The sequence below is a fragment of the Chelonoidis abingdonii genome, chromosome 5 (assembly GCF_003597395.2).
Source record: "Chelonoidis abingdonii isolate Lonesome George chromosome 5, CheloAbing_2.0, whole genome shotgun sequence".
Taxonomy (NCBI): domain Eukaryota; kingdom Metazoa; phylum Chordata; order Testudines; family Testudinidae; genus Chelonoidis; species Chelonoidis abingdonii.
Window position 1 is genome coordinate 49,401,414 of NC_133773.1, and position 13,254 is coordinate 49,414,667.

A 13,254-nucleotide genomic window follows, 5' to 3' on the forward strand; every position below is an offset into this window, starting at 1 on the left:
TAGCATTCCCAGAAGCATCAAAAAGAAGTGCTGGTCGTTTCCCCATCTTGCCCAGGAATTGTGGCTGCTACAGTCCCCTGCTCTGCTAACATGCTGTGTCTTCTCATGCTCTTGCCACTGTCTCCTTTGCCATGGGAAACCCAGGCATCAGGGGAAAACAGGACACTCAAGGGCCCCTTTATATTGCTGCAAGTCATTAATATGCAGACCTAATGAGACTCGAGAAGAGCCAAGAGTCTCTGGAGCTCCCTGCTCCTTGCTGGGCTTCCCGCTATTTGAACAGAGTGTCTATTTTGTGTCTGGGAACCTGACAACAAACCAGGTCTTGCCAGAAGTTTACATCTGAACACAGAGCCCCCTTTCATTTTTGGCCTGTATATGGCGTATGATTTATTGTTGTCTTAAAAAGCAGTGCATTTAGCCTTCCCCCACCCATTCTTTCACACAGTTTCTGATGCAGCAGCAATCAGTGCTAGAGAGTTATAAAAATTTCCCACTCCTCCCGCCCCTCTCCCTCCATTTTCTTTTTTTTTTTTTTACATGTTTTACTGCAGCACTCATTTCGATGAACATTTCAATCAGTTTAGTCCCTCAGCATAATGAACCATAATAATCAAACAGGAGAGAAAAGAATAAACAGCTGCATAAGGGGCTGGATTTGAAAGACTGATGGTGGGAATATAATCACATAGTTGCACATCAGCCAAAAGCTATTTTATTTTGGAATCATCCAGTGCTGTTACTATAGTTATGTTTCTGCTTCCCCCACCCCCTCCTCTCTTTTAAAGTAGTATAATTCAAACATGAATATTGAAGCCATTCTCAAACTTGGCACCAGTTTTCAGACTGAGCCAATTCTTTTTGTTGTTTTTGTTTTAAAATGAAGAGAAAAAAATCTATTTTGCTTTTTTAAAGACATTTAATTTGTGTTAAAATAATGGTTTAATATGATTTATGGGCTCACGCAATTAAAACAGATTTGACATGAACAAATGAAATTTGACAATAAACTTTCTGCCTAATCAGAATTAATGTCACGAACTGAAAACACAAACATACAAAATTCAACATCCAATTTTGATGAACTACTACAGTGCATTTAGGGTAATTATTTTGCATAAAGATTTTTACAAAGCAAGTTGTAAATATGTATTTATAAGGTTTACTGGAAATTTCTAGATTAGGTTTTGGATCTATTGGATGCATTTAGCAAAGTCTAATATAAATCCTGGGCTGAAACTTGCTGTCGTTACACAGACATAGGCACCAGTGTTGATACAGAGAATGAATTTAGTATTAAACTTTTACTTATACACTTTCAGTACTTCTTAATGAATTATATGAAAGGATGGGAGTAAATCTTGTTTGAATTTCAATGATTTGAGGGAATATGATGTCTGAGGACATTGCTTCTCAGTTAATTTTAAATGTAGCTCTTCAATTTTCAATTCTTTCCAAATTAACAGAGAAAAGACATTGGTCCACAGCAAGGCTAGTAAAAACAAAAACATAATGATGAGCAACATCATCTCAGTGAAAAATTATATACGTGCGGCCCAACTGTGTTCTCTTATCCCCTTATGCTGCTTCTTTTCAGCCTTTCTGCTTATATGCTATTATCTACCATCTTTCCTTTGCATTTGTCTTTTTTCTTCCTCTAGCTCTATATTTCTTTCCTTTTGCTTTCTTCTCTTTCGCCTTTCTTTATATCATCATTTTATCATCTGTCTCTCTTCTTAAGATAGTACCCACCAGAGAATAGCATCAGATTTATGTCCAGAAATACTTGATAAATAGTTCCTACAGCAAAATTAAATACACTCCTAGTCATTTTCACACTGAAGCTGGCTTTGCTTGGAAAGGCATTTTGCATTTCACTTTACTCTTCCTACTGTTACCAGTTGTCCTATAGTAGTCCAGTGCCTGGTCAAAGTGACTGTGGAAGAGGTAGTGGTTTAATAATTGTGAACCATGGCACAGATACATATGCATAATAGGAGTCTTTCACTGTGTGATAGTTCCATCACGCACAACTGCCTAGGAGGTGTATATTGAAGTAAGTTGTTACAATCCTTTGAAATACTATAGGCCAGATCCTCTGTTGGTGTAAACTGCAGCTCCAGTGACTGAACCAAGAATTTGACTCATTTAAAAAAAATATTTTTATTAATATTGGTTGAATTTACTGCTTGTGAAAGGTGCTTGATTCTGTCTGTCTATCTTAGATACCTACATGGCCCCCAGTACTGTAGCATCTGAATACCTCACAATCTTCAATGTATTTATTTTCCCAAGATCCCTGTGAGATACAGAAGTACTATTAGTGCCACTTCACAGTTGGGGAATTCAGGCACTCCCATTAAAATCAGTGGGAGTTAGGTTCCTAGGTGCTTTTGAAAATACTGCTGTAAGTGATTTTCCTAAGATCATACAAGTCGTTTGCGGCAGAACAAGGAACAGGTTCTCTTGAGACCCAGTCTAGTACCCTAACTATTGGACATCCTTTCTCTCTGACTTAGAGTCTTGGAGAGAAAAGTCCTTATTTATCTGTAGAACAGATACAGCTAGATCAGTGACAGTTCTAGCTTCCCCACATCAACCTTAAATGTGCATCAATCATATTCTAGAGAAATCTCTTTCAAGAATGAAATTAACTTGTTCTCCACGCCTAATTATTTTCTTGTCCTCTCTTTTGAGATTGACAACATAAATGCCATTTACTATATATATATATATATGTACATTTAAGTTTTATAATGTAGACACCTGGCCAAAAGGACTTGGCGCGATGCTGCCAGTTCATTTCATATAGCTGGTCACCAAGTAACCATCTGATGATAATGGCTTTTAAACACTAGATTTTTGCTTGGGATCTGCTGAATTCTGTATATCATTAGTTTTTCATTACACATTTTATAGAATTAGTTTTGTAGCATAATTAGGCAGATATATTTCCATGTATATGAAACATTATATTACAACGATACACCCACGTTGTTCCATTAGGTACATCTACCTATTCTGCAAACTATTCAAAAATGCAATATCAGAGATCGCAAGGCTAAGATCTAAAATTATTCTTCCTCCCACTATGGGCAAGTGTACACTACAAAATTAAATCAACCTAAATTACATCGACATAGAGCCACCACAATAATTTTACACATCCACACTATGCTCCTTATGTCAGTGGTGTGCATCCTCCCCAAGAGTGTGTGCACTGATTTAACTGCCAGTGTGGGGCATTGTGGGATGGTTTCTGAAAAGCAACAATAGTCAATATAAGCAACACAGTATGTATACTGACACTGTGTTAACTTAACTACTTTGACTTAAGCATGATGCCTCTCCTGGAGATGGAATGATTAAGCCAGTGTAGTGGGCAAGTTACATTGGTGGGAGTTACATTTTAGTGTACTCACTTACAGAGTTAGGTCAATGTAAGCTGCCTTCCATTGACCTAACTCTGTAGTGTAGACCAGGCCTATATCTGTAAGAGACTGAATATTACAAAGACATCTGGTGAATTTCTAGGAGTTAAGGTGCCAATTGTGCCATTCCACACCCTCATATCAAGTGGTTCATGCAACAGCTTTAGCACGAGCGAATGTGTCTATCCGGTGGGATGCAGGAACAGCACCATATTGTAACTGGTATGGGGAAAACAGATTGAGAAATAACGAGAAGAAATTCCAACAGTGAAAGGACAGAAAAAAATCACTATTCCTTTCCAATAGAACAATTAAATACTGTTCTGAAGATCATTTGGGCAAAAAAACCATGGCAGTGAACATAAAGTGGTGTAGAAAAGTGCTTTTGACTCTAGGTGATTTTTTTTGTGGGAGGGGGGTGTGCAGGATTCTTGAATTCTTAATGATATTTGCATCTCAGTGATCCAGATTAGGCTTTGAAGTTATTGTTTGGAAGAACTGAATCTTGGAGATATTTAAATCTTTATTCATGCTGTTGTGAGGATGGAGACAGTTTTGTGCGGGACAGTATATCAGTTGCCTTCTGAAGGCTATCTTCATAACAGAAGAAATTACTAACATGCTTTCATTATTAATAAAAAATGATGCCGTAAAACATAACATACCCCGAAAAAAGAACAGTTGCTTTGTTAACACTTTATTAGTATTTGCTATTTGTATTACATTATTAACATCAATAATATGTTTGAATATATTCATTCATTATTCTCAAGGTTTGGCATGTGGATCATTTTTCTTTAATTACATTTTAAAAAATAAGTTATTTAAAAAATGAATCTCAAAAATTGCCTAAATATCTCTTTGATCTAAAGAGAGTCTTTCATGCTAACATACATATTCATAGACATTTTTGGTTTTGTCTTTTTAAAATTGGGATAAGAGGGATAATTTAGAGAATCAACTACATTAAGAATCTGTCCAAACCAACCAAATTCAGGAATGAGAGTTAACGTTGAAATTCTGCCCTCAATCCCTATCTCTGTTGGCCATCCTAAATATGTCAGGCCATGTGGCATGTGAAATTGTTCACTGTCCAGTGACCTATCCAATAACTGGATTACAGGATAAGGAATGATCTCCTGGTCTTTTTTTTCATGCATATATTAAATTGCAATGTTTATCACATATTGTTGTTTGAGAACTCTGTGCCAGATATTTATATTCTTTTGATGCACATATTGAATTTATTCTCACCTTTAAAATCTCAGTTTATCTGGTACATAAGACTTTATATTTTTCAATTCAATTATACTATGAAATATTTCTTCACTGTGGACTTACAATTATGATGGATAGTTTAGTCCAAAAAGACTGTACATCTGGCAGGATATATGAAGGAGATACAATGGAAGTGTTATACAGCCTGAACTTCTTTGTGTGTGTTATAAATCACAAATATCGTGTTTGGTTTATGAAGGAGTCCTGTGCTGGATGCTTTATTTCACTTTCTGTGATATAGCCTTCTTCCTGTAAAACAGAAAAATAGACAATCATTTTCCTTTCTCTATTGCTTTGCACATTGAATACTTTCTGTTAGAATGTTTTGCGAGAATGTCATACCATTAAACCATAATTAAAAAGGACAAATATCTAGCTATTATATCATAGTTAATAAAATTGAGTATAGGTAACCATGAAATTTCAAAACTAGAATGCTAATTTGAATTTACTGTGCTGTAAATATATTAATATCTAAGGGCCTGGCTCTGCACCCATTAAAGTCTGTGGGAATGTAGCCACTGAGAAGTGGGAGCAGTCATCCCTGGACACTTCCTCCCCCAGCCACCCACCCACCTATATACGCACTTGAATTCTGGCTGTCTATTACAGCCATGGATATTAGTAGCTAGATCTTTATTCTTAAATCATCTTCTGGTACCTTCCCTTTCCTTCAAGATAAAGCAGATTTGGAATATACAATATACATTTCAAAGCCCCCTGTTTTCATTTTTTCATTTATTAAAATGTTGATTTGTAGTGGCTATAACATAATTTTCAGGTCCTGTAATAAGCTGTTATATAAAACTGTTCAATGCACTGCTGTTGGCAAGCAGAAATCAAAGGAAACTAAGAAGTAATAGGTGCGTAGACAGAATTTTCCGGTTTAGAAGCTGATATAAAACCAAAATGGTAGTATAGCAGGTAATTTTCCAGGAGAAAAATAAACCTAGGGAGAAGTTAAAAAAAGAGTCTGCCCTTGAATAAATATCTAAAACTGCCTCTTCCCACTAGCAAAACAAACAGACAACAACAGTTCAGTGTTTATCCTCAAGCTTTTCTTTCCCTTTCCCATCACCGTTCAGTTTCAGAAGACATTGAATTAATTTGGTCATTGAGGTAATATTAGTGAAATGTAATGTGTAATAATTTTCCTACAAAATATATGGGTATTATTTACATTTGATGTACATCAGGAAATCTGAAAACAGAGTATATCAGTTTGTATTAAGCGTTGCCTCTACCTTCTGATTTGCAAAAATCCTTAAAACAGAAAGAATGCCTTACTCTGCATAGAAAAAAAATATTGGAATTGTTCTAATACTAGTGTTAGTAGTGATAGGTGTATGGCCACCTCTTTGTAGAATGTACATGGGTAAATCTTTCTTTCTCTGTTTTATTTATCATCCCTTTTTGTAGTAGATGCTACCATTATGATATCAAGAACTAAACTCGCCAGCTACCTCATGAACAATTTGTATGTCTTGCATGCTGTTCCTGTCTGTTTCCTTAATTCCAACTGCAGTTCACGTTTGCATTCCTCAACAGCTCACTGATCAGTAATTTATTTCCAGACTTCTGCTTACCAGTTATCAATGGATGGTTATAATCAAAGCTGGACTTAGTAACATACATAGCTTAATTTAAAATAAAAAGTCATTATAAAGTGAGATTAATCTGTGATGAAAGCTTCTTTTTTTATCATTTATCTAAATGATTGCCCTCAGATCTCAAGCACTTGTTGATAACTCAAAGGAGATTCTTATTTGCTGAAAAATTGTTTTCCACAGTGAGAGATAACACATAACTATTACTAATATAAATCAAATTGCAAAGCAGAATTGTGGCAGAATTTTAAATACTAATCCTCACCCAGAAGATCAAGCTTATCAAGTTCTTTATGGTGTAAACTGATGAATAAGCTACATTACATGAATCTTGTTGTAGGTGTTCAGATTTTTTCCTAGTTCTCTTTCAGTGAGTTATGACACTTCTTTGTAATTCTAATACACTGGCTGTAAATACAATATTTATAACTGATCTTGTTCATTTTTGACACATATATATTCCAAAATATTCAGTTTACTCTACAAATAAAGGAAAAAAATACCTCTCAACAATTGTGCTCTTTCTTTATGCTGTTGAATGTCAATCTGAGACAATAGTATTTATTCCATTTTACTCCAAAGACTTCAGAGACTACTCCTCCCTCAAGAAATTTAAGCCAAAGATTTAAGGAATCAGAGTCAGGAAATATTCAGTTGAAATACCAGTCTGAAGATAGTCAGTGGAAGTATTTCTTGTCATTGAAATCTTAATAGCTTTCAAGGATTTGTAAGCAAACAGTTTTCAGTTGGTGGAGACAACTGTTTGCTGATATAGTGAGCATTAACACATTTGTCAATAGTATCTGCAGCCATGTCACATTGGACTACAGCTACCTTCGTGCCACTAATTACAGTAATTTACTATGGGACTCCCTCCAGTCACTAGAGTGGCTTGATGATGGTAAGAACTACTATGGTGGCAATAATAACTAACTCTGAAGAATGAAAGGATGGTTTTAATAAGTCATTTTCCTCGCACACTCAATTGAGTCCTAACTGCATTTAGTAATTCATAGTCTCTGTCTATATACATTCATATATACACAAACAATTGCTTTATAGGAGTTACTAGTATTGAGTTTTCAAAAGCAAATTCTCAGATTTCTTATTACTGAAATTTTGTTCTTTTTGTAAAATCCATGTTCACCTTTTTTTTTTGTCATTTGCACCTTATTAAGTATTAACAAGCGATGATCTGCTGCCATCACCTGTAATTTGAGTTAGTCTTGTACCTGAAAGGTTCTAGGAAGTAAGGTTCACAAGAGATTCTGAGAAGTGAATCATCATCACACTTCTTCTCATGATTGTTTTGCACACTGTGACATTCTGGCCATACCTCTCTTTGTAAATGGTGGCATTGACTGGTGAAGACCAAAACGATCAGATCTTTTGTTGGTGGAATGAAGGCAGTGGAAAGAGTTCTAGTAAGATTTCTTTTCCTATCGCTCTTTTCACCCACCGTGTTCTTTCTCATCTGTCAGCAGCTTGTCACGATGCTGAAGCTTATATCTACAGTTTCTTTCTCTTTCCTGCTTGCAGGCATGGATCTCTTCTCCAATTGCACAGAGGAATGTAAAGCACTGGGACATTCGGATCGGTGCTGGATGCCCTCCTTTGTCGCATCCGATGGACGCCAAGCTGCAGATTATCGCAGCAATCTACATGTGCCCGGTATGGACTCTGTTCCAGACACTGAAGTGTTTGAAACACCGGAAGCCCAGCCTGGGATAGAGAGGTCCTTTTCCACCTTCGGCAAGGAGAAGGCCCTTCACAATACTCTGGAGAGGAAGGAGTTGGATGGACTGCTGACTAATACACGAGCGCCTTACAAACCACCATATTTGAGTAAGTACTATTCAAAAGGCTGCGTGAAAATGTTCCCTTTGCGGGAATAAAACTTGGCTCTCTGCTATCCTTACTATGAATAGTACAGTCAGAGTATAGGAGGCAATCAGAAAAAAAATTACTGCTCTTGGATTCAGATACCACTGAAAAGGACATTGTTGAATCTACTTAAAAAAGAAAAGACTTTGTGTCATGATAGTAGGTCACTGTTGCTAGCAGCAAAAACAGTATAAGGTGATGGCAAGCTACATTTTTGTTTACAATTTTAACTGCTCCAAGTGCCTCATTTTCTTATACTGAACATTATTCATCAAGCAGTGCTCATATCATATCTACATTGCTAACATGAGGCAGGGTTTGGAAGGCAGCAGATGAGTCATTTTTTTTACATACTGTTCTCACTATCTTTTACTTTCTTGGTCATCCTACAAGCTATAAACTTGTATATTCTGATCAATGCTTTCTATCTTGTTCTGAATTCTTACCTCTTTTATAGTCACCATTGTGGTTGGGTGACACAAAAGACAGTGTGTAGACATAGGAAAGATAGTTAATTATGCGTTTTGGATTCTGAGCTAAAAGGTGTACACTAAAATTATACTTGGTCTAAGACATTTTTTACTAGCCCATTGTATTTTATTAAGACACTACAAGATCTCCCTTGACTTGAAGAGTTTATGATGCTCATTTAGTCTGTGTGACTGGAGCCAAGGAAGCAGTGTTATACCAGTGATCCTTCTTAAGCAACAGCTGTCCCTTAGGACATTAGGTGAGGTGAGGAATATTTCTCTGGAGTTAGCTTTTTATTTAATTTTTAAATTTCAGATGAATTCAGTAGTTGTGAAAGGTGCTGCACCGAGAGCCCTGGAAACGGAAGTCTGTCTCCAGAAAGGTTCAGCATGGACAGCAGTGATGCTTGTTTTTCTGATCTCCCTCATGTCTGTCCTGATAGCGTGGAGGTACCTTTCAAAGTGTGAGGGTAGTTCAGTCTTCTTACCCATTCAATCCTTGGATTTTCTGTTGAAACTATGAAAAAGATTGGAAAATTATTAGTTTTGTGATGTGCACACTCACTTATAAGGAACTGGCCTGAGGCAAGCATCTCATTTCACACAGGCCAAAAACACAGCTATCAGCTAGCAATGTCTCCTATACTCTTCTGACAAAGGTCAGATGTGAACTGTTGACCTTGTAGTGAACTCTTCTGTTTTTCATTACCAATCCTTTATAACCATCCAGTCTTCCAAAAGTGTCTCTTAATATCAGGGCACATTCTTGCCATGAATTATTAATTTCATCTTCATAATTTCAACTAAAATATTTGGATTTTATAGCACTTCCAGCCTCATTATGACAATGTCTCTCTTTTTGTTCAGTTTAGATACATTTGTTATAGTGAGGATTATCCATAACGATGCCAAACTAATGCTTCTGTTTAATTGTTCTATGGCTTGGAGGTTGATTATTTTAAAGTAAATGTGCCTTTTCTTGTTAGTTTAGTTTTTAAACTTGTGTGCAGTTAATATAAACTATTCAGCTTGTCAATCTTTAAGCATATTGTCCCATAGTTTATACTTTATTTTCCTCACAAACTATGATATGAAAAAATAAAATAGTTGAGGCAACATTGGAAGGAGTGACTGGTATGTTGTGAACCAGATTCAGCAAAATTAAATCTGGACTCCGAATTGCACTGGACTTCCAATACAAACCTTCAAAAAAAATCTAAATATTTCTGTCTTCTGTTTTCCCATATTTAATGTTTTCATTAGTACAATTTTAGATTTTAAAATGTATAGCAAATAATAAAAGAACAAAGAAAAGAAAGTGAACCTATTACACTGTAGAGCTGAGCAGATAATTCACAATGAATAATTTATTCCTTGAACAAGAAAAGAGAAGAGGCTAGTCTCATTTTAGTGTTAAGGAATACACAGGAGATGCATTCTCCAGTTCAGGAAATAACTACAGTTGAGTCACTAATTAATAGTGACCACAATATAATTAAGATTAATATCCTCATGGGAGGAATTGCACCAAAAAGTGGTATGGTGATAATAAATTTTAGAAGGGGTGATCTGGAGAAAAAAAAAAAAAAGAAGCTAGTCTAAAAGGGCCCTCAAATGAGGAAAATAAAATCTATTTAAGCACACCATACCAGAATCATAGCGCATATGTAAAACTCTACGTGAAAAGAAAGCAGGAAGGTAAGAAAAAAGAAAACGTGGTTAAATTGCAAGAGGGAAGAGGGTTACTTTAGATAAATAGTAAATAGATAAAAAAATGCTTAGCTTAAGTAAACCCAGTAGAAAGAATCATAAATTAAAACACATAAATTGTAAGATTGAAATTAGGAGAGATAAGAGGGTATTTTTAGAACAAATAGCCAAAGATATGAAAACTAATACACATTTTTTTTTTTTTTTTTATTTTTTTAGTATTGTAATAATAAAAAAAAAGTATGGCAGACTTGTGGAATTTTTTTTTTTTTTTTAGTATGTCAGAGGTAGGAAGCCTGTGAGAGAACAGGTAGGTCTGTTGCTCTGCAATTATTGAGGGTAAAGCTATCACAGAGAAGCTAAACAGTATATTTTAGTTGGTCTTTACAAAAAGAGTGTTAGGTAAGCTTCCTACCCCAGACCAATTTTTTTTAGTAAAGATGAGGAAAATGAAACTGAGGTGTGAAAAGATGAGGGGCCTGAATAAATGGATACATTAAAGAGAAACAAGTCACTAGAACCAGATGGTATTCATCAAGAGTTCTGAAAGAAGTTTAGAATTAAATGGCAGAATTTGTAACAAAAATAAGCTATTGTCGGGGGCGTCTATTAGGTGGAAAATGTAGTACCTTTCATTGGAGGAGGGGTCCCCAGCCAGCAAGCCAGAATCTTTATTCAAGTTCTTTGAATACTAACCTGATCCTGAATAAGTAATATGCAAAGTAGTATGTTAATATTTTATTGTAAGTATGCCTTAATAAAAAGTGTGGGTTTTTTTAAAGACACTAAGCATGCTCCTGAAAATTACAGGCCGGTACCTTTCTCAATTTAGTACCAGGTATATGGCTGAAGTGGTAATGAAAGATGGAGTTTTAAACAATATACAATTATGAATATGATATATTGGAAACAAACCAGCATGTCTTCTGTAAAAGAAAACCCTGCTCTTCACTCTATTAGAATTCTTTGAGGATGTTTAAGCAATGGTGGATAAAAAAGAATTGGTTGATATATGAACTTTGTCAAAAGCTTTTTGGAAGTTCAGACAAATTATAAGAGGCTATTAAAGTGATGAAGCATAGTCACAGGGTTAGAGGTAAAGTATATCACACATTTGAAACTATCTAAGGCCAGGTCTACACTGCGACTTTAAATCGGTTTAATGGCCTATATACCGATTTAACGCTGTATCCGTTCACACGACGTCGTCATTAATATCGAGTTAAACGGCTCCTTAAATCGATTTCGAATCTCCAAACGAGAGGAGTTACCGCTAAATGCGATATGATAACGCAGATTAGGGTTCTTGATGGACAGAAATCGGACGTTTATTGGCTCCGGGGCGCATTCCAGAGGTGCGCACTGACCGCTCTGGACAGCAATCTGAACTCGGATGCAGCGGGCAGGTAAACAGGAAAGCGCCCAGCGAACTTATTTGAATTACGATTCCTTGTGCTTGTCACAGCGGAGCTCTTCTGCACGTCGGCTGGGCGATGCAGTATGAATCGAAAAAGAGCTCCAGCATCAGACTCTGTAACGGAGAGAACCTAGGTTTGATCGCTGTATGGAGACAAATCTTTGCTATCAGCTCCGTTACAGAACACAAGATGCCCAAAGCGTTTGATAAAAAACGCTAGATACACAGCCTGTGTACAAGCGTAAGGGAAGCCAAGATCTCAATATGGACGCTCATGAAGGGGGGGGGGGTACTGAGGACCTCCAAGTCTAGTCCCACAGTCCACAGCAAGTTTTCTGATAAATTATTTCCATCTTGCTGAGCTCCTATGTTGCTTAGTTCAAACGTCAGTGTTCTGGCGTGGTTCAGGGGAACGAGTCCTCAGTTTATTCCCCCACCACAACGTGATTTAAAAAAAGGGAAAGATGCTGTAGCTATTGGCGTATTGTGCTCAATGCACTCCGCAAAAAAGCGGTGTCCAAGGTTGATCTGCTGCGCTTCACTAAATGGAAGGTAGAGGCTGCGTACCCAGCACCACCCGGGGCATGTTGTTGTGCCCATCAGGCACTCTGCTCTTCAACACTGGAAGTGGGAAACTATGGATAGCTTGAGAACAGCACCACAGTGCACCGCTCCTGAAATCGATGGTAGCTTTGGACCATGGACGCAAACAATCGATTTCGGGATCCCACTGTGGACACGCTAAACCGATTTTATTAGATCTGTTTTGTAATATCGGTTTAAGCTAATTCGAAATAATCGTGCAGTGTAGACGTACCCTTAGAGACAGAAAATTATTAGGAATAAATGGATTCTTTTCGGCACCAACAGAAGGCTAACAATGGGGTTCCACAAGGGCCTGTACAGGGACCCATACTGCTTAATATATTTAATGATGTGGAAAAAGGGATGAAAAGTGATGGGGGAAAATTCGCAGATGACAGTAAATTATTTTGGTTAGTCAATACTATAGTATAGTGTTTCTCAACCAGGGGTACATGTATCCCTGGGGATATGTTGAGACCTTCCAGGGGATACATCAGTTCATCTAGATATTTGCCTAATTTTACAACAAGGACTAGTGAAGTCGGTACAAACTAAAATTTCATACAGACAATGATTTGTTTATACTGCTCTATATACTAAATGCTGAAATGTAAGTACAATATTTGTATTCCATTTGATTTATTTTGTAATTATATGGTAAAATGAGAAAGTAAGTAATTTGTCAGTAATAGTGTGCCGTGAAACTTTTTTGTAAATTTATGTCTGATTTTGTAAGCAAGTAATTTTTAAGTGAGGTGAAACTTGGGGTACGCAAGACATATCAGACTCCTGAAGGGGGTAAAGTAGTCTGCCGAGGTTGAGAATTACTGCTAAAGTAGACTGTGAGGAACTTCAGAGGGACTTAGCAAAGC

The 13,254-nt window shown here is 36.6% G+C and overlaps 1 protein-coding gene across 1 annotated transcript in view; it reads left to right on the forward strand.

Moving 5' to 3' along the window:
• The window catches only part of PCDH10 (protocadherin 10), a 45,482-nt gene that overhangs the window by 9,002 nt on the left and 23,226 nt on the right, over window positions 1-13,254 (forward strand). The window contains 1 exon segment of the mRNA XM_032765125.2: window positions 7,856-8,161. Coding sequence (XP_032621016.2) covers window positions 7,856-8,161 — 306 coding nt within the window.